The following is an 18,177-nucleotide window of genomic DNA, read 5'->3' as shown; positions in this document are numbered from 1 at the left end:
GACCCTGCCTTCAAAGTACTTCTAATCTAATGGGGGAAGCATAGGGAAAGCCTGTACACACATAAATGTGAAACAAGAGGGTTTATATTCAGTGTCAGGAAAAGGACTGGGCAAAATGTTATGGGAAATAGGAGAGACACATGACTTTTGGAGGCTTACAGCTAAAAAATTAGAGGAAATCTTTGTGGGAAGGACCAAGTAGCTAGTGTGGACAGTGAAGTTCAGAGGAGATCTCAACATAGTTAGGTCTTTTGTTTTCTGTGCCTAATCCAGCTCAGAGCTTAGTACACAGTAAGCCCTTCATAAATGTGCACTCTATGGGTCAGTCAGTCAACAAACATTCATTAAGGGCCTACTATGTGCTAGGTAATGCTGGTGACACAAGAGAGGCTAAAGAACAGTTCCTTCTCTCAAGGAGCTCCCAAGCAAGCAAAGAACCAAGTATAAACAAGGTATAGAGAGAAGAGACTAGAGAGAATCTCCAAGGGGAGTCTCTGAGTACTTAATAAAATCGTGTTGATTTATTAATTGCAATTAAATTGAGATTAGTACCAGGTAATTATTAAAGTCTTCTTCCCCCAAAATCAATTGTAATTCTTCTTTTCAGGTGTATTGACCCCTAAATACTGCTGCATAATCATTAATAAACCTATCACTCTCATCTCTCCTCGTGGCTGGGAAAGGATCCTACTTTGGGGTTTTTGCATTTATTTATTTATCCATTTATTTTTGTCACATTTTTTATCAGTCCACCTCCATTTCTCCTGTCCCCTTATTGAGCAATAAAAAACAAAACAAAACAAAAATCCTCACAGTAAATATACATAGGTCAGCAAAACAAATGCCCACATTGCCCCGTTCTAAAAACATGTCTCCTTCCATTTCCTCCTGCCAGAGAGGTGGGGACCCTACTTCCTCCTCGGGTCCTTTGCCATCATGGCTTCCCAGGCCACTGAGCAGAGCTGCAAGTCTTTCTGAGTCCTCAGTTAGTGAGTCAGTGAACACTTTTTGAGCTCCTACTATGTGTCAAGCACTAAGTGCTAGGGGTACAAAGAAAGACAAAAGCAGACCTTCTCTTGAGCTCACATCCTAATGGGGCAGAAAAAATGCAAACAACTCTGTGCAAACAATATATACAGGATACCTTGGAAAAGATGAACAGATAGAAGGATTTCCCTCAGGAATCATTAAGGCAGATCAGGAGAGGCTTCCTGGAGAAGGTGGCTGGGAGCTGGAAGAAGGCAGAGAAGGCAGGAAACAGAGAGGAGGAGGGAGAGAATGGCAGGAGGCATGATGAACAGCCAGAGAGAGAGAGCCTAGAACTGAGAGGTGGGGGAGGGCTCTTGCTTGAGGAACAGCAAGACCAGTGTCACTGACTGGTAGGGCACATGGGAGGGGAATAGTGTAGGTGTGAGAAGACTGGAAAGGTGTGGGTGTGGAGGGGAGGCAAGATTGGGTCATGAAGGACTTTGAAAGCCAAGCAGACAATTTCATATTTGACCCTGGAATTGATAGGGAGCCACTGAAGGTTACTGGGGGGGGGGAATGACATGGTCAATGAGAATTTCACTTTAGGAAGATCCCTTTGACAGCTGAGTAAAGGATGGACTGGAGTGGGGAGTCAGTGGAGGAAGTAGATCCTGCCTCCATCAGACCAGTTCAATAGTCATTAAATGGGCTGATCATAATTTGGGTCTTGGGGTTTGGGGGGTGACAGAACAGGGAAAGGGATCACAGGTGAAAGATGATACAAAATTAAAATGGACAAGCCTCAATGGGGTACAGAATAGTGAAGGGTAAGAGGGAGGAAGGAGTCCACAGTGGCACCAGCTGCTGATGCTGGGGACACTGAAGTTGGGGGCCTGAGTGATTAGGAGGAGGGGGGTACCCTGGACAGTAATAGGGAAGATGGGGGCAGGGGGTCTGAGGGTACAGATGAGATGTCCTTCTTGACAAGGCCGTTGTCACTGCTCTGCTCTGCATCATGGCACTCAGGTCTTCTTGTGTCCTCTGAAACTATCCATTTTGGCATTTCTTAGGCCACCATAATATGGTGTCCCATTCATACACCAGGAGCTGTTCAGCCATTCCCCAGTAGATAGCACCCTTTTAGTCCCCATGGTTTTTTACTACAATGCAAAGAGCTCATAAATATTTTTTGTACACAAAAGAGTCTCAGTAGGTCAAGGTTTTCATTTAGTCCTGGTAATGGTGTCTGTAGGGTGTTGTCAAGGGGACTGGGATGTATGGAGGACAGAAGCAAGGATCATGGATATACTTAGATCTAGAAGCAACATTACCATCTACCTAGAGCAAAGCTCTCATTTCAACCATGAGGAAGCTGAGGCCAAGGAGAGGCAGCTGTTTGGGTCAAGGGTTAGAGCACTGGACCAGAAATCAGGAAGACCTGGTCTTAACTCCCACCTCAGACAGTTTTCAATCATTTATTCTGAGGACAGTTACTTCACTTCTCTGAGGCTCAGTTTCCCCATCTGTAAAATGAAGGAAATGGATCTGTTGACCTCCAAGTTCCCTCCCAGCTCTAAATCATGTCCCTGTGATCTCTGATCCTATGATTCAGAACTTTCTCTTTCTCTCCCGCAATTACTACAACCCAAACTCTTTCTGTTCTTGGGTAGTACTCACAGGAATCCCACTCATTCTTCCTTCCAGAACTTCCCCTTTCCTCTGTTCCTTCTCCTGAGACCTAATTCAATATGCAGCTTTTTCAGAGTCTCTCCTTCACTCACAAGTCCTAAAGCTGTTGTCTGGGGGACTGGAATGAAGGGAGAACAGAGCAAGCATCATGGGACCACAGACAGATCTGGAAGGGACATTATCATCTATCTATTCCAAGACCCTCATTTCAACCAGGAGGAACCCAAGGCCAGAGACAAGCAGGTAGGTGTGTCGATGATTAGAGCCCTGGACCAGTGGTCAGGAAGACCTGAGTTCATATTCACCTTCAGACTCCTTCTGACTCTGAGACCACAGGCAAATCACTAATCAGGCAATCAGCCTCCAAATCCAAAACTTTCAAGGGAATCAGTCAATAAACATTTATTAAGCACCTAGTAAGAACCAGGGATGGTATTCAGCCCTGGAGACACAGAAATGAGATGAAAGACAGTACCTTGCCTCAAGACACTCACAATCTAACAAGCCAACCAACACGAACAAACAAGCTATATAAGGGACAGAGAAGAAATAATTAGTGGGATCAAGACAGCTTGGAAATGTTTCCTGTAGAAGATGGGATTTTAACTGGACTTAAAGGATATCAGGGATGCTGTGGGTGAAGATGAGGCAGGAGCACATTCCTAGCTTGGGGGAGACAGAGACTCTATTCCAGGGACTCTCAAGGAAAGGCTCCTTGAATTGGAAAAACTAGTAAAATTAAAATGGAAGTCCTACTTCAACAGGGCATAAAACAACTCAAAATGTGACTTGCCTAGACACACCACATTCCAAGGAGAAGGGAAAAACCAAGCCCACAGGAGTGTAGAAATCAGTAACTGAGAATCAGTCAGGTTCACAGTTAGCTTTTCAAGGACAACCTGGAATACATGTACTCCCCCCTTCACCCCCTGCCAATAACCTTCAGCGGCTCCCTATCACCTCCAGTGTCAAATATGAAATGTGGAGCCATGAATTTAGAGATATTTTGTTCATAGAACTGGGGTATTATTTTATTTGGTCTAGACCTGTAATTTCATCAATATATGGAATTACTTATGTGGAAACTTACTCTGCAAATGCAGATTGCTTTACAACTTATAGCTTTAAGAGTTGGCCAAAGAGTTGCTCCTGGTGGTATCACTAGGATGTGTCAAGTCAAGAAATGTTTTGGGTTTGGTTTGGTTTGGTTTGGTTTTTTACAAGGCACACAGTGTTGGGAAAACAAAGGCGAAAAGTAAATTGTTTGTGTCTGAAAGAGGCTTATATTCTGTTGGGCAAAGGAAGATCTGACCCAAGTCATCATCTGTCCACCACCAGGCAATACTGCCTTTCTTTAGAGTAATAAGAGAACTGAGAATAAGGAAGTACACTTTCATGTCTAATTGTAATGGAAGAAATTAATGGAATAATGGAAGGAAATATAGGTTTGTTCTATGTCAGTCAAGTATCAAATTCTTGAAACACTTTGTGGTCATTGTTAAATGTTTGACATCACTCACTGGCTTCAATGTCAGGTTGAAGTTATTTTTACTGTAATTTCCTATTTGTTAAAATATAGCCTATTTCATGTTTTAATGGTATTTGTTGCTTGGCATGACCAATGCTTTCTGATCTTCTTGTGGAAATACTTGTGCCATTTGTCAGGAAGCTTCTAGATCTACAGGTCTTTCATTTTTTTCAGTTTTGAAGTCTGAGCCTGCCTTTTAAACCAATCTTTCACTATCATGTCCTGGGCCCATGAACGATGTCATTTGCATTGAAGTAGCTGATTATTAAAACACTTTTACTTGGTAGGGAGTCTTGTTTCAAATTTTTGATAACAATTTTTATCCCTTCTGCCTCCCAAATGGAGATCTCCCAAAGTCGTCTTTTTTGCTTACGTTCATCAGATGCTCAGATGATGAAATAAGGAAGTTTCTAGTGTTGACTTCATGTTGCTTTTATGTTCAAGATGAGAAAAGTTCTCCCTTGCCTCTTCAAGGAGAACCTGTGAACAATTCCTCTGTTGAAATTAAACGTCTTTTTGTGTTCTAGTTTAGTTTATGATGGGATCATCAATGACAATGTTCTTTTAGTATCCACTGGACAAATATTTCACGTGTAAGACATCAACAATTCATCTTTATAGAAGGCCTAAAATCTGATTTACTCCAAAACACTTTCTTTCATCATTTTGCCACTGACACTACAGCCAGACGTAGTTGAAGGGAACAGTATAAGTACTTATAGAATGCCTGCTTTGTGCCAGGCACCGAACTAAGTGATTTACAAATATCTCATTTGGTTCTCACAACAGCCCTGGGAGACAGGTGCTATTGCTAACTCCATCTAACAGTTGAGGAAACTGAGGCTGAATGGTCCACCAAGGGTCACCCAGATAGTATCTGGGGCCGGATTTGAATTCAGGAGTTCCTGAGTCCAGGGCCAGTCTTCTATCTACAAGACCACCTGGGACCATGGATAGCCGTGGCCAAGAAGAGGGTAATAACAGCACCTTCCTCCCAGGGCTGTTCCCCTTCACAAGTGGGGGGCACAGGGCCTGGAGTCGGGAGCACCTGATTTCAAATCTGAAGTCACTTCACCCTGCCTGCCTCAATTTCCTCATCTGCAAGATGAGAAGGACATGGCCAATGGCTCCAGGGTCTCTGCCAAGAAGACCCCCAAATGTGCTCCCGAAAAGTCAGCTATGACCGAAACCACTGAACAGCAACTTGGAAACTTTAAAGCCTCATATAAACTTTGCAGTTGTTGTTGTTAGGGCCCTTAACCACCCCGGGCACCCAGAGAGCAAGGGGCAGAACTGGGATCTGAACCCAGAGCTTGCGTCTTCAGGGCAGGGATGGAGGATGGAGAGGGAGGGAGGGACCACAGGATGAGGCCCCGCCCCACCCCGGCGTCTCCTAGGAGGCCAGGTCTCAGGGCAACGCAGGCCCCGCCCCTTCGGCCCCGGCTCCGCTCCTCCCCGGCGGCGCTGACCCCGCCCCTCCCCTCAGGCCCCGCCCCCTAGGCCTCCCCGGAGGCGGGGGCGGGGCGGGGCGGGCCGGGCCGGGCCGGGCCGGGCGGGGCGGGGCGGGGCGGGGCGGGATCAGGTGACGCGGAGGCGGAAGCGGCGAGGCGACGGCGGCGGGAGGGCCTAGCGGGGGCTGCCTCGGCGTCCCCGGTGGTCCTGAGCCCCGGGGCGGGCGGCCCATGGAGAAGGCCGGGGGGCGCGGCGGCCCGCGGGGGCCCGTGCTGCACATCGTGGTGGTGGGCTTCCACCACAAGAAGGGCTGCCAGGTGAGCGGGGGAGGGGCGTGGCGGGGGGCTACGGCCCCCCCCCCACCGCCCCACGTGGGCCCGGCGCCACGTGTCTCCCCACCCCCTCTCGTCTGTTCCCCCCCCCCCGTGACCCCCGGGGCCTGGTCCGCCCCGCCCCCACGTCTCCTCCCCCTGGCTTATCCCAGCGCGCATTTATGAAGCCCCTTCTGTGTACACTGAGCCTCCAGACGTGAGCAGGCTCACGGGCGCTGAGGCCGGCCCCCCCCCTCCCTGGGGGCCGCCTGTGCCAGGGCCCGGGGGAGGCCTGGGGGGCGGGGAGGAGCCCCAGCCCCGCACCCCCTTCCTGATGGGGAGGCGGAGGGTGCCAGAGCCCGGCTGGCCTGTGCCCCCCCGCGGCTTCATGCACGGGCACGTGGGCACGAGCTACCCTGGAGGAGGCTTGGATGGGCCCGGGCCGGTCCGGGTGGTTGAGGCCCTGAACCACAGCCACGAAGTTTATGCGGCTTTAAAGGCCTAAGTTGCTGTTCAGGGGAGTCCCAAGAGTTTTGATTATAAACTAGATAACTCTCAGCAGAAAAAGCCATCCCAGGAGTCACAAAGAATCTTTCCTAAAGCCACACACTGACGTTTAGCAAGGTTACAATGAAACAGCAAAGGACACCTGGGCGGCCCCTTCCTGATCCCTCTCCTGCCTTTGGCTTTGTGAATGACATGTATGGGGGGGGCGGGGGGGCCGAGTCTGCTGATCCTTTCCTTAAGAAGAAAGGGCTTCCCCTGGGAGGATCTCCTCCTCTGGTGCTGCTTTCCTGGCCATGTAGTCCAGCCCCTTCATTTGGCCCGTAAACCAATGGTACCAAGCTTCGTTTATGGGCCCAGGGCCACACAGGTAGTGAGGCCATGGTCGTCTGGCCGTCATACCCACAGAGTTTGGCCTGAGAAAGGGAAGAGTGTTACAGAATGATAGATGGAAAGGATGATGGGGGAAGGGGGGCCTTGGACATCACTTCAGCCTGTGGTACCCCCTTCAACATGTTGGGCAGGACATCCACTGTGTGTTTCCTTCCTAGGTATAAATTGGAAGATCGTTTGTTCTATTCCAAATTATAACTGACCTAAGTAGATTTTTTAGAACTTGCAAAGCATTATAGATTATCTTATTTGAACCTCACAACAACCTGTGAGATAACAGCCATTGTTACCTTCATTTTACAGATGAAACCAAAGCTTGGGGGTGGGGGTGGGGGGGGAGTGTGAAGTGCCTAGATTAGCAGCCCGTGATCACACAGCATGCAATGGGAGTGAGGCCTTCTTGACTCCCAAGTCCAGCAATCTTTCCACCATACCATAATGCCTCCTGAATACAGTCATCTTGATTGTCAGTTATATTGGTTGAAACCCCACCAAACACACCCATACAATTTATTACTTAAAATACATCAAATGTGATATGATATGTTATCTGGCTAACCTACAGTTTCTTAACTTAAAATACTAAGAAAGATTTAGATCTCTAGAGGATTTGCTTATCTGTTTTGATGAGGAGACAAAGGATGGGTGAGGTTGTTAAAACTAGTGTTAGGAAAAGGCCTGTGATCTCCTAATCATACTCCCCATGCTTAAGCCCTCCCTCCATTTATTTTGAATTTATTACTGTGTTTGGTCTTGATGCAAAAGATTCTTCTAAACAAGCCCCGAAGCAAACATCCTTCAACAAAGTACAACTAAGGAGGATGTGAGAAGATCATAGATAGAACAGATGTGGAGAGCTGGATGTCCCAAACTGAACACAGTCTCTTTCCTCCTCGCCCCACCTCCTCCCAACCTTCCCTTCTTCTTTACTTCCCCATGACCACCATCCTGCCTAGTCTTGTAACCAAGGTACTTGTCATCTGTGACTTCTCACTTTCACACACCACCCTGTGTCCAATCAGCTACCATATCTGGTTCTTCCTTCTTTTTCAGCTTCTCTCCCATGAGTCCTCTTCTCTCCTCTGACACTGTCATCCTCTGGTACAGTCCCATGTCACCTCATCCCTGGACTCTTGCAAAAACCTTCTGGTGGGCCTCCCTTCACTTCACCGTTCAGCTGTCAAACTGATCTTGAAAACAAAGTTCTGATGATGTTATCTCCCCTATGCAGTAAACTCCTGTGGCTCCCTGTTATCTCCAGGGTCAGAAAGGAACTTCAATGCTTTACTCTTTAAGCCTGTCTGCTTACCATCTTTCCAATATTCTTATACCTTACTCTTCCCCCCGCCCCCCACTCAGATCCACTGACGCTGATCTCTTCACTATTCCTTCATCTCCCAGCTCTGGGCATTTTCTCTAGCTGTCCGCCATGCCTGGAAGGCTCCCTCTCCTCATCTCCACCTACTGGCTTCTCTCAAACCCTTAAGGGCCCATCATCTGTAAGAAGCTTTTCCTGACCCCTGTTAATGCTAATACCTCCCTCTGAGATTAGCTCCAGAGTATCTTGGATGTGGCTTGTTTGCACAATATCTCCCCCATTTGACTGTGGGCTCCTTGAAGGCGGGCACTGTTTTGGCCTTCCTAGTATCATCAGTGAAACTTGCTGTAAATTTTTCTGTTTCCTGTTTTCCTTCTAATTTTGATTGTATTAGTTTTGTTTGTGCAAAGGCATTTTAATTTCATGTAACAAAAAGTATTGTACTTCCCATGATCCTCTCTGTCTTTTTGGTCATTAATTCTTCCCTTATCCATGGATCTGAATTTACTTATGATATCACTATCTCTAAATTATTTATCCATTTTGACTTTATCTTGGTATACAGTATGAGTTGTTGGTCAACGTCTATGTTCTGCCAAACTGCTTTTTGGTTTTTCCATCAACTTTTGTTTATGGTGAGTCCTTACCCCAATCTTTGAGTATATCTTTGATCTTATCAAACATGAGATTATGATGGTCATTTACTACTGTGTGTTATTTACCTAATCTATTCCACCAATCCACCACTCTGTTTCTTAGTCAGTACCAGATTGTTTGTGATGATTACCGTACTACTTTGTCAGATAGTTTGAGATCTGGATCTATCAGAATGCCTTCCTTCTCATTTTTTTTTCATTGATTCCCTTGATATTCTTGACCATTTATTCTTCCAGACGAATTTTGTTTTTATTTTTTCTAGCTCTTTAAAATAGCGGTTTGATTGTCATGGTACTGAATAAGTAAATTAACTTAGGTGGAATTGTCATTTTATTATCTTGGTTCCATCTCCTCAAGACAAATTAATATCTGTCCACTTTAGATTTGTCTTTTTTTGTGTGAAAAGTGTTTTGTGTTCATAATAGTCCCTGGGTTCATCTTGGCAAATAGACTCCCAAGTATTTTATATTGTCTGCAGTTATTTTAAATGGAATTTCTCTTTCTAGATTTATTTGGGTTTATTTTACATCCTGCAACTTTGCCCTAGTTCATTGTTTCAACTAGTTTTTAGTTGATTCTCTACGGTTCTCTAAGTATAACATATCATCTGCAGAGTGATAGTTTTCTCTTTGCCTGTTTTATTGCTTCATTTTCTTTTTCTTGTCTTATTGTTATAGCTACCATTTCTAGAACAATTTTGAATAATAGCGGTGATAATGGACATCTTTTCTTCACCCCTGATCTTATTGGAAACGCTTATCCTCATTATAGATAATGTTTGCTTTTTATTTTTGATAGATACTACTTATCTTTGTAAGAAAGGTTCCATTTTCCCCATACTTTCTAGTGCTTTTAGTAGGAATGGATGTTTTTGTCAAAGACTTTTTCTGCATTTATTGATGTAATCATGTGATTTTTTGTTATTTCTGTTGTTGATAATGGTCAGTTATGCTGATAGTTTTCCCAATATTAAACCAGCCCTGCATTCCAGGTATAAATGGAATCGACCTGGCATAGTGTACAGTCTTTGTTATAAATTGCTGTAATCTCCTTGTTACTGTTTTATTTCAAACTTTGCATTGATGTTCATTAAGGAAATTGGAATACAGTTTCTTTTTCTGTATTTTTTCTCCTTGATTTAGGTATCAAAACCATATTTTTGTTATGTAAGGAATTTGGTAGGACTCCTTTATCAATTTTTTACAGTACTTTGTATAGTATTGGGATTAATTGTTCGTTAAATATTTGATAGAATTCACTTGTAAACCATCTGATGTTGGGAATTTTTCCTTAGGGAGCCCATTTACAGCTTGTTCAATTTATTTTTCTAAAATAGGGTTATTTAAATATTCTATTTCTTCCTCTATTAATCTGGGCAGTTTATATATTTGCAAGTATTCATTTCACTTGTCAGTTTTGCTGCCATATAGTTGGGCAGAATAACTTCTAATAATTTCTTTGATTTCATCTTCATTGTTGGTGCATTCAGTTTTTTCATTTTTTATACTAGTAATTTGGTTTTCTTCATTCTTTTTTTAAATAAAAGTAACCAATAGTTTATCTATTTTATTGGGTTTTTTTAACTTTCAGTTTTATTAATTTCTCCTTTGGTTTTTAGGATTTCCATTTTGGTGTTTAATTGGAGATTTAAAATTTTTTCCCTTGTTTTTTTAGTTGCATATCCAATTCATTGATCTGCTCTTTCTCTCTTTTATTGATACCTTTAGTGATATAAAATTTCCCTTAAGATACTGATTTGGCTGCATTCCACAAATTATGGAAGCTGTCTCATTATTGTCATCATTTTTAGTGAAATTATTGATTGTATTTCTGTGATTTGTTCTTTGACCCACCCATTCTTTGGGATCAGATTATTTACTTTCCAATTAATTTTTAATCTGTATTTCCATGGCCCTTCACTGAATGTAATTTTTATTGCCTTATGATCTGAAGAGGTTGCATTTGATGTTTCTACTTTTCTGCATTTCCTTTGGAAGCTTTTATGCCCTAATACATTGTCAGTTTTTGCAATGGTGCCGTGCAAAGCTGAGAATAAGGTATACTCCTTTCTTTTCCCATTCAGTTTTTTTTTCCAAAGGCCTAGGATATCTAATTGTACCAAGATTCTGTTCATCTCCTTGACTTCTTTCTTATTTATTTCATGGTATCTAGTTCTGAGAGGGGAAAGTTGAGGTCCCCCACTAGTAGTTTTACTATTTTATTTCCTCCTGTAATTCATTTAACTTTTCCTTTAAGAATTTGGATGCTGTGCCATTTGGTGCATATATGCGGTAATACTGATATTCTTCATGGCATATAGTTCCTTGAAGAAGATGTGGTTATCCTGCTCATCCTTTTTAATTCGGGCTGTTTCTGTTTTTGCTTTGTCTGAGATCGTGATTGCTACCCCTGCCTTTTTACTTTAGCTGAAGCATAATACATTCTGCTCCATCCCCTTATTTTATTTTTTAAGGGATTTTTTCCCTTTATTAATTTGTTTGTTTACTTTGAGTTTACAAGATTCAGTTCCTGGGTTCTTTGACTTTCAGATTTTCTCCCCCCCTCCCCCCATTGGTGGCATACAATCAGGTATAGAATCTACAGATAGTTTCACATTAGACATTGGTCAGGTTGAAAAGGATTGTAGCAGATGGAATGAACAATGGGAAAGAGGAAACCAAACCAAACAAGAAAGAGAAAGAGAGGAGGTAGCTTGCTTTAATCTGCATTCAAACTCTGTTCTTTCTGGTTCTTTCTCTGAGTGTAGACATCTCTCTCCATCATGAGTCTTTTGGAGTTTACTTATAGCCCTGCATTTCTGAGAAGAGTCCCAAAGTTGGTCATCACAAATACGTTGTATCTGTAATGGTGTACAAATTTTTCCTGGTTCTGCTCTTCTCACTCAGCATCTGTTCGTATAAGACTCTCCAGGTAGATATGAAGTCCATCTGCTCTTCTTCTCTTATGGCGCAATAGTATTCCATTACATTCATATAACATAACTTGTTTAGCCATTTCCCAATTGATGGGCATCCCCTTAATTTCCAGTTCTTTGCCACCACAAAAAGAGCTGCTATAAATATTGTTGTACTTATGGGTCTTCCTCCCACTTCTGTGATCTCTTTGGGATACAACCCTAGAAGTGGTATTGCTGGGTCAAAGGATATGAAATTATTTATAGCCCTTTGGGCATAATTCCAGATTGGTCTCCAGAATGGTTGGATCAGTTCACAACTCCACCAGCAATGCATTAGTGTTCCAGTTTTTCCACATCCTCTCCAGCATTTATCATTTTCCTGTTTTATCATCTTAGCCAATCTGACTGGTGAGATGTGGTACCTCAGAGTTGTTTTGATTTGCATTTCTTTAATCAATAGTGATTTAGAACATTTTTTCATATGCTTATAGATAATTTTAATTTCTTCCTCTGAGAACTGTCTGTTTATATCCTTTGACGATTTATCAATTGGGGAATGACTTGTATTCTTATAGATTTGACTCAATTCTCTGTATATTTTTTAAAAGAGACCTTTATCAGAGACATTGGTTATAAAAATTCTTTCCCAATTTCCCACTTCCCTCTTTGTACAGAAGCTCTTCAGTTTCACGTAATCAAAGTTATCCATTTTGCCTTTTATAATGCTCTCTAATTCTTGTTTGGTCATGAAATCTTCCCCTCTCCATAAATCTGACAGGTAAACTATTCCTTGTTTTCCCAGATTGCTTACAGTGCCATCCCTTATACCTAGATCATGCACCCATCTAGACTCAATTTTGGTATACGGTGTTAGATAATGGTCTATGCCCAGCTTCTGCCATACTGTATTCTGGTTTTCCCAGTAGATTTTGTGAAATAATGAGTTCTTATCCCCAAAACTGGGGGTCTTTGGGTTTATCAAAGAGTAGATTATTATAGTCATTGACTGCTGAGTCTCGTGTACCCAATCTATTCCATTGATCCACTGCTCTATTCCTCAGCCAGTACCAACTAGTTTTGATGACTGCTGCTTTATAATACAGATTAAAATCTAGTATAGCTGGGCCACCTTCCCTGGCATTTCTTTTCATTGATTCCCTTGATATTCTGGACCTTTTGTTCTTCCAGACAAATTTTGTTACGATTTTTTCTAGGTCTGTAAAGCAATTTTTTTGGTAAATTGATTGGTATGGCACTAAATATGTAATTTAATTTAGGTAAAATTGTCATTTTTATTATATTAGCTTGACCCAGCCATGAGCAATTGATGTTTTCCCACTTAGTTAGATCTGACTTTACTTGTGTGGAAAGTGTTTTGCAGTTGTGGTCATATAGGTCCTGGGTTTGTTTTGGCAGGTAGATTCCCAAATACCTTATAATGTTTACAGTAACTTTAAATGGGATTTCTCTTTCTATCTCTTGCTGTTGGATTTGGTTAGAAATATACAGGAATGCCGAGGATTTATGTGGGTTTATTTTATATCCTGCTACTTTGCCAAATTTATTTATTGTCTCACATAGGTTTTTACTTGATTCTTTAGGATTCTCTAAGTATATCATCATATCATCTGCAATCTGGAAATGCTTCTAGCTTATCCCCATTGCATATAATGCTTGCAGATGGCTTTAAATAGATGCTGCTTATTATTTTAAGGAAAGCTTCATTAATTCCTATACTTTCTAGTGTTTTAATAGGAATGAATGTTGTACTTTGTCAAAAGCCTTTTCTGCATATATTGAGATAATCATGTGGTTTCTGCTAGTTTTATGGTTGATATGATCAATTATACTGATGGTTTTCCTAATATTAAACCATCCTTGCATTCCTGGAATAAATCCTACCTGATCAATGTGTATTATTCTTTTGATAAGTTGCTGTAGTCTCTTTTCCAGCCCCTTATTTTAACTCTGTGTGTCTCTCTGTTTCATATGTTTCTTGTAAACTACATATTGTTGGATTGTGGTTTCTAATCCATTCTGCTATATGCTTCTGTTTTATGGGTGAATTCATCCCATTCAATTCATAATTATGATTACTAACTGTGCATTTCCCTCCACCTGTTTTCTTCTGTTTAGCCTTCTCTTTCTCATTTTATCCTTTCCCTCCTCTAAAGTCTGTTTTGCTTCTTTGCCTTTTTTTAAATCTGCCTCCTTTTTAATTCTTCCCTTTCACCTTTTCCCTAATCCCATTTTCTTCCTACTTCCTTATTGGATAAGATAGATTTCTATTACTAATTGAATATGTACAGTATGTATGTTCCTTCTTTAAACCAGTTTAGATGTGAATGAGGTTCAGGCATTGCCTGCACCTCTCCCCTGCCCGTGCACATATCATTTTCCCTTACACTGTTAACAGCTCTTCCTTCCTACCTCTTTTTCTGAGATTATTTTCCCTAGTCTTCTTCTCCCTTTCCCCTTTTCTCAGGCATCCCTCTCTCATCTTTCCATTTTAAAAAAATTCATCCCAATGTAGTCAACTCATTCCTGTGCCCTCTTTATATGTCAGCTCCTCCTAACTGCTTAAATAATGATGTTCTTAGAAGTCACATGTATCATCTTCCCACATAGAAAAGTAAACAATTTAACCTTGAGTCCCTTATGATTTCTCTTTCCTATTTACCTTTTTATGCTTCTCTTGAGTCTTGTATTTGAAAGTCAGATTTTCTATTCAGCTCTGGTCTTTTTATTAGGAATATTTGAAAGTCCTCTATTTCATTAAATATACTTTTTTCCCCCTTTGAAGGATTAGGATTAGACTTAGTTTTGCTGGGTAGGTTGTTCTTGGTTATAGTTCCACCTCTTGCTTTCTGGAATATCGTATTCCAAGTCTTCTGCTCCTTTCACGTGGTAGCTGCTAAATCTTGTGTGATCTTGGCTGGCTCCAGTGAGATTTGAATGGGCTTTTTTCTGACTGCTTAAAGTATTTTCTCTTTGACCTGGAAGCTGTGGAATTTGGCTATCATATTCTGGGGGGTTTCATTTGGGGGTTGCTTTCAGGTGATGTTTGATGGATTCTTTCTATCATTCATTTTTGCAAAGTGCCAAATTGTTTATTTAGAAAATGCTCCCTCAAAGAAGCCTCCATGAAAACGCGGTCTGGGTCTGTTTACTAGTATAAACTATGATGTGTGTGTTGTACATGCTGTATGTGTATATGGTTTCTGTATTGTGTGGCGCGCATGTATGCATATGTGGTATTGTGAGTGTATTATGGGGGGCATATGTGTTGTGTGTGCATGTGTTTGGTATGCATGTGTTGTATGTGTTGTGCTGTGTGCCTCCATCAGAGTGACAGGGCTAGGGACCAACTGCTTCCTCTTGATATGAATAAAGTGTATTGGAAGTATTGGCTGTTGAGATTTTCCCACAGCATGTAGGAATTAGGGGTTTACTCCTTAATTGTGATTTTGCCTCCTAGTATAAGGATGTGAAACATGCATAAATTAGCATGACACCTCACATAGGCACAAGAAGGACCGTCACAAAATTGTCTATGTTGAGAACACGTTTTCCCAGACCATAATAAAGCATCCATATGCCTTTATAATGATCATCAGGTGAGCATGTCTTCCAATCAAGGCATCTTTTATGAGCCTCAGGAACCAGAGGAAGGGTATTAGGTCATTTGGGGCATAACTTTTTCAGGATGTAATTTGTTGAAGCAATATTTTGGTGTGTTGTAAACAGAGGAAACTGTTGGGGATGATAGTGATCAAACATCTCAGGTGATTTTATTTTTATTTGGGTCAAACTAGTGAGAGTAAATATCTTTTTGGTATTAGTGACAGTACTGCAGAAATGTAGTAACTTACGACATTTAATTACTACAAAAAATAACTTACTAGTTCACACGTTATATTAACAGTCACTGTTTGAAGTGATTTCATTCTTGATTTATATGTTAACGCAACCCTTTCTTTTTTTTCTGCTATTTTTTTTAATGTAACATTTATTAGGTTTCCCTTCCCCTTCCCTAATTTTTTGCACCTGTTCCACAAGACATTCTTTGAAATGAGTTGGATTTTGGACCTTTGCCTTGTGATTGAGGTGGAGATGTATGTTAGTGTGTCTCCAGCCTTGTGCTTGACCCCTATTGGTTTTGTGTTGGTAATGTTGGAAGAGGTGACCGGTGTTGGAGTCAGCCTCAACACAGGAAAAATGTAACCAGGAGAGACTAAGAGAGCATTTTATCTCAGAAGCTTTTTGGGCAGCCTTCTGGAGCTCTGACTCCTGTGCTTCACCAAACCAAACCTGATGGTCTGTACCTCACCAAGCTTCTGAGTTTCCTTTATCATCAGTTCATTTTGTGTCTCATTGTCACAAAGAACCAATCCTAGTGGGTCTGCACCTAATCAGGCTCATCAGTTCCCTTTATTACCAGCCCACTCTGGCTCTCACTGCCAAAGGAATCACTCTGGGACAATAATGAAATATTCAAAGGGAGCTGTCCTCAGCCCTTAGCACCATACCTGCCACATAGTAGGCACTTAGTAAACGTTTATTGAATGACTGGGCTTTTTTTCCTACTCTGTGAAAGGATCAATGATGTTCCTTCACTCTCGAGATAGAAAGTTCAGTCAGTGCATGGAGAAGTTTTTATATTTCTAGATATGTGGGGGTAGAGGAACAATAAATGATTGATTGGTGGGTCCTTGTTGGCTACTTTTAGGAGGACAGTGGATCAAAGCAAGGCTGTTTGGTTTGTGGACCAAAACCAGTTCTGTCAAGTATAGGAACTTGTCAGCTCTTTGGTTTGATGAGTAATGTGACAAAGATTGGCCATGTTTGTAGACTTCCTTCACATGGTAAAGTTCTCTGGCTCTAGCATTCTCTACTGGAAAAGCATGATTGATGACTCAAACTGTGCTCCTGTGATCTCCAAGGTTATTACAGCTTTAATATTAGAAGAGTTTGTGATACTTAGACAATATTCTGGTTGCACTATGTGACCATGAGTCATGGAAACTACAGTCTCCAAAGAGTCACAATCATGGGTGGCTCAGAGGGCGAAGAAGTGTCACTATTCAATGACCTCTTACCAGGAGTGATCAAAAAGTAGTGGGATAAATAAAAAATGTACTCTTGGAAGAAGAAATGGGTCCTGAAGTCAGAGCAAGGAAATCATGTGGCCAGCCCAGCTGCTGCAGTGGTACCTACCAGAAGTTAGAAGATGTGGGGACAGAGAAAATGGGGTGTTGTTGACAAGGGCCCCAGGGAATGGGGGGGCCTCCTCATTTCAACCTGAGCTCTGAGAACTTGTTTTTAAAAATACTTTGTAAACGACCTTTCTGGATAATTGGTTTCTTTTGCAATCCTATGTATTTGATTTTGTGCATTTAAAAACATTCTGAGAAGGGGTCCATAAGCTTTGCCCTCGTTGCCCAAGGGTTCTGTGACATAAAAGAAGTTAAATAGCCCTGGATTCAAGGAAGGCCTCCTGAATGTGTGGTAGAAGCTGTGTCAGGATAGGAGCAAGAGGCAGAAGGTTGAGAAGGTGCCTGATTGACCATCAACATGTAATGATGGAAAGAACACTGACATTGCTGCCCGTCCTTATAGGCACAGAATGTTTGTTGTAGGACACCAGAAAAGACCCTACCAGTCCTGGGGGCCAACTTCAGAGGTTTGGAAAAAATATTTTGATACCTATATTTCAACACTATAATTGGTTTCAATAGAACATAGTTCTATATACTGTTTTATGCATTTAAAAAGGTAATTCCAAGACGGCATCCATAGGCCTGCCCAGACTCCCAAAGAAGGGTGGCAGCGGGTCATGACACAAACAAATGGTAACCCCTAGACTAGATCTTCTTGCCTTTTGTCAGAAGACTTTGATCTGAAATACTAAGAAAGAAGAGAGACTTCAAGCCTTTGGAGTGATTTATTCTGTAATGTTAATAAGTTTATAATCACTTAGATTTATGTAGCATTTTTTAAGTTTATCATGTAAAATGGGCATTTCCAGATATATAGAACAGGAAAAGATTATAGATTATTATGTGTAATTTGCTTCTCTTTTTTCATATAAAGCTTTCAGCCTGTTCTCTTTCTGCAGTAGTCACATACACATACAATGTCCCCACCACCACTCAGTTGTGTGGATGGTCTGTAGTGAAAATATTACATACATATCTCCACTTTACAGATTTGGAGTTCAGTTAGTGGCCTAGGGTAGCATTAACAGTAAGTGATAGATTTCTTGGATTTAACCTCACATGGTCTTCTGATGGAATCCACCACTGTCTACACTCTACCGGGCTTCGTGTTTATTAGATGTTGTAGCTGTCTTTTTTAGGAAGAGGGTAGGAGGAAACAGGGACCATGGGTATGGAAGGCGGCCCTGATGGAAGAGAAGGAGGAGAGAAGAGGTTTCCAG

At 41.8% G+C, this 18,177-nt stretch overlaps 1 protein-coding gene across 1 annotated transcript in view; it reads left to right on the top strand.

Moving 5' to 3' along the window:
• Window positions 1–5,793: 5,793 nt before the first annotated feature.
• The window catches only part of AVL9 (AVL9 cell migration associated), a 67,684-nt gene continuing 55,300 nt past the window's right edge, over window positions 5,794–18,177 (top strand). The window contains exon 1 of the mRNA XM_069084299.1: window positions 5,794–5,955. Coding sequence (XP_068940400.1) covers window positions 5,869–5,955 — 87 coding nt within the window. The 5' untranslated portion in view covers window positions 5,794–5,868. The remainder of the gene's footprint in view (window positions 5,956–18,177) is intronic.

The sequence above is a fragment of the Petaurus breviceps genome, unplaced genomic scaffold, assembly GCF_028583685.1.
Source record: "Petaurus breviceps papuanus isolate PSGF00001 unplaced genomic scaffold, PetGlider_PUasm1.0 174, whole genome shotgun sequence".
NCBI classification, from domain to species: domain Eukaryota; kingdom Metazoa; phylum Chordata; class Mammalia; order Diprotodontia; family Petauridae; genus Petaurus; species Petaurus breviceps.
The sequence above is the reverse complement of the archived record's forward strand: the minus strand, read 5'-3'. Positions and strand labels throughout refer to the sequence as shown.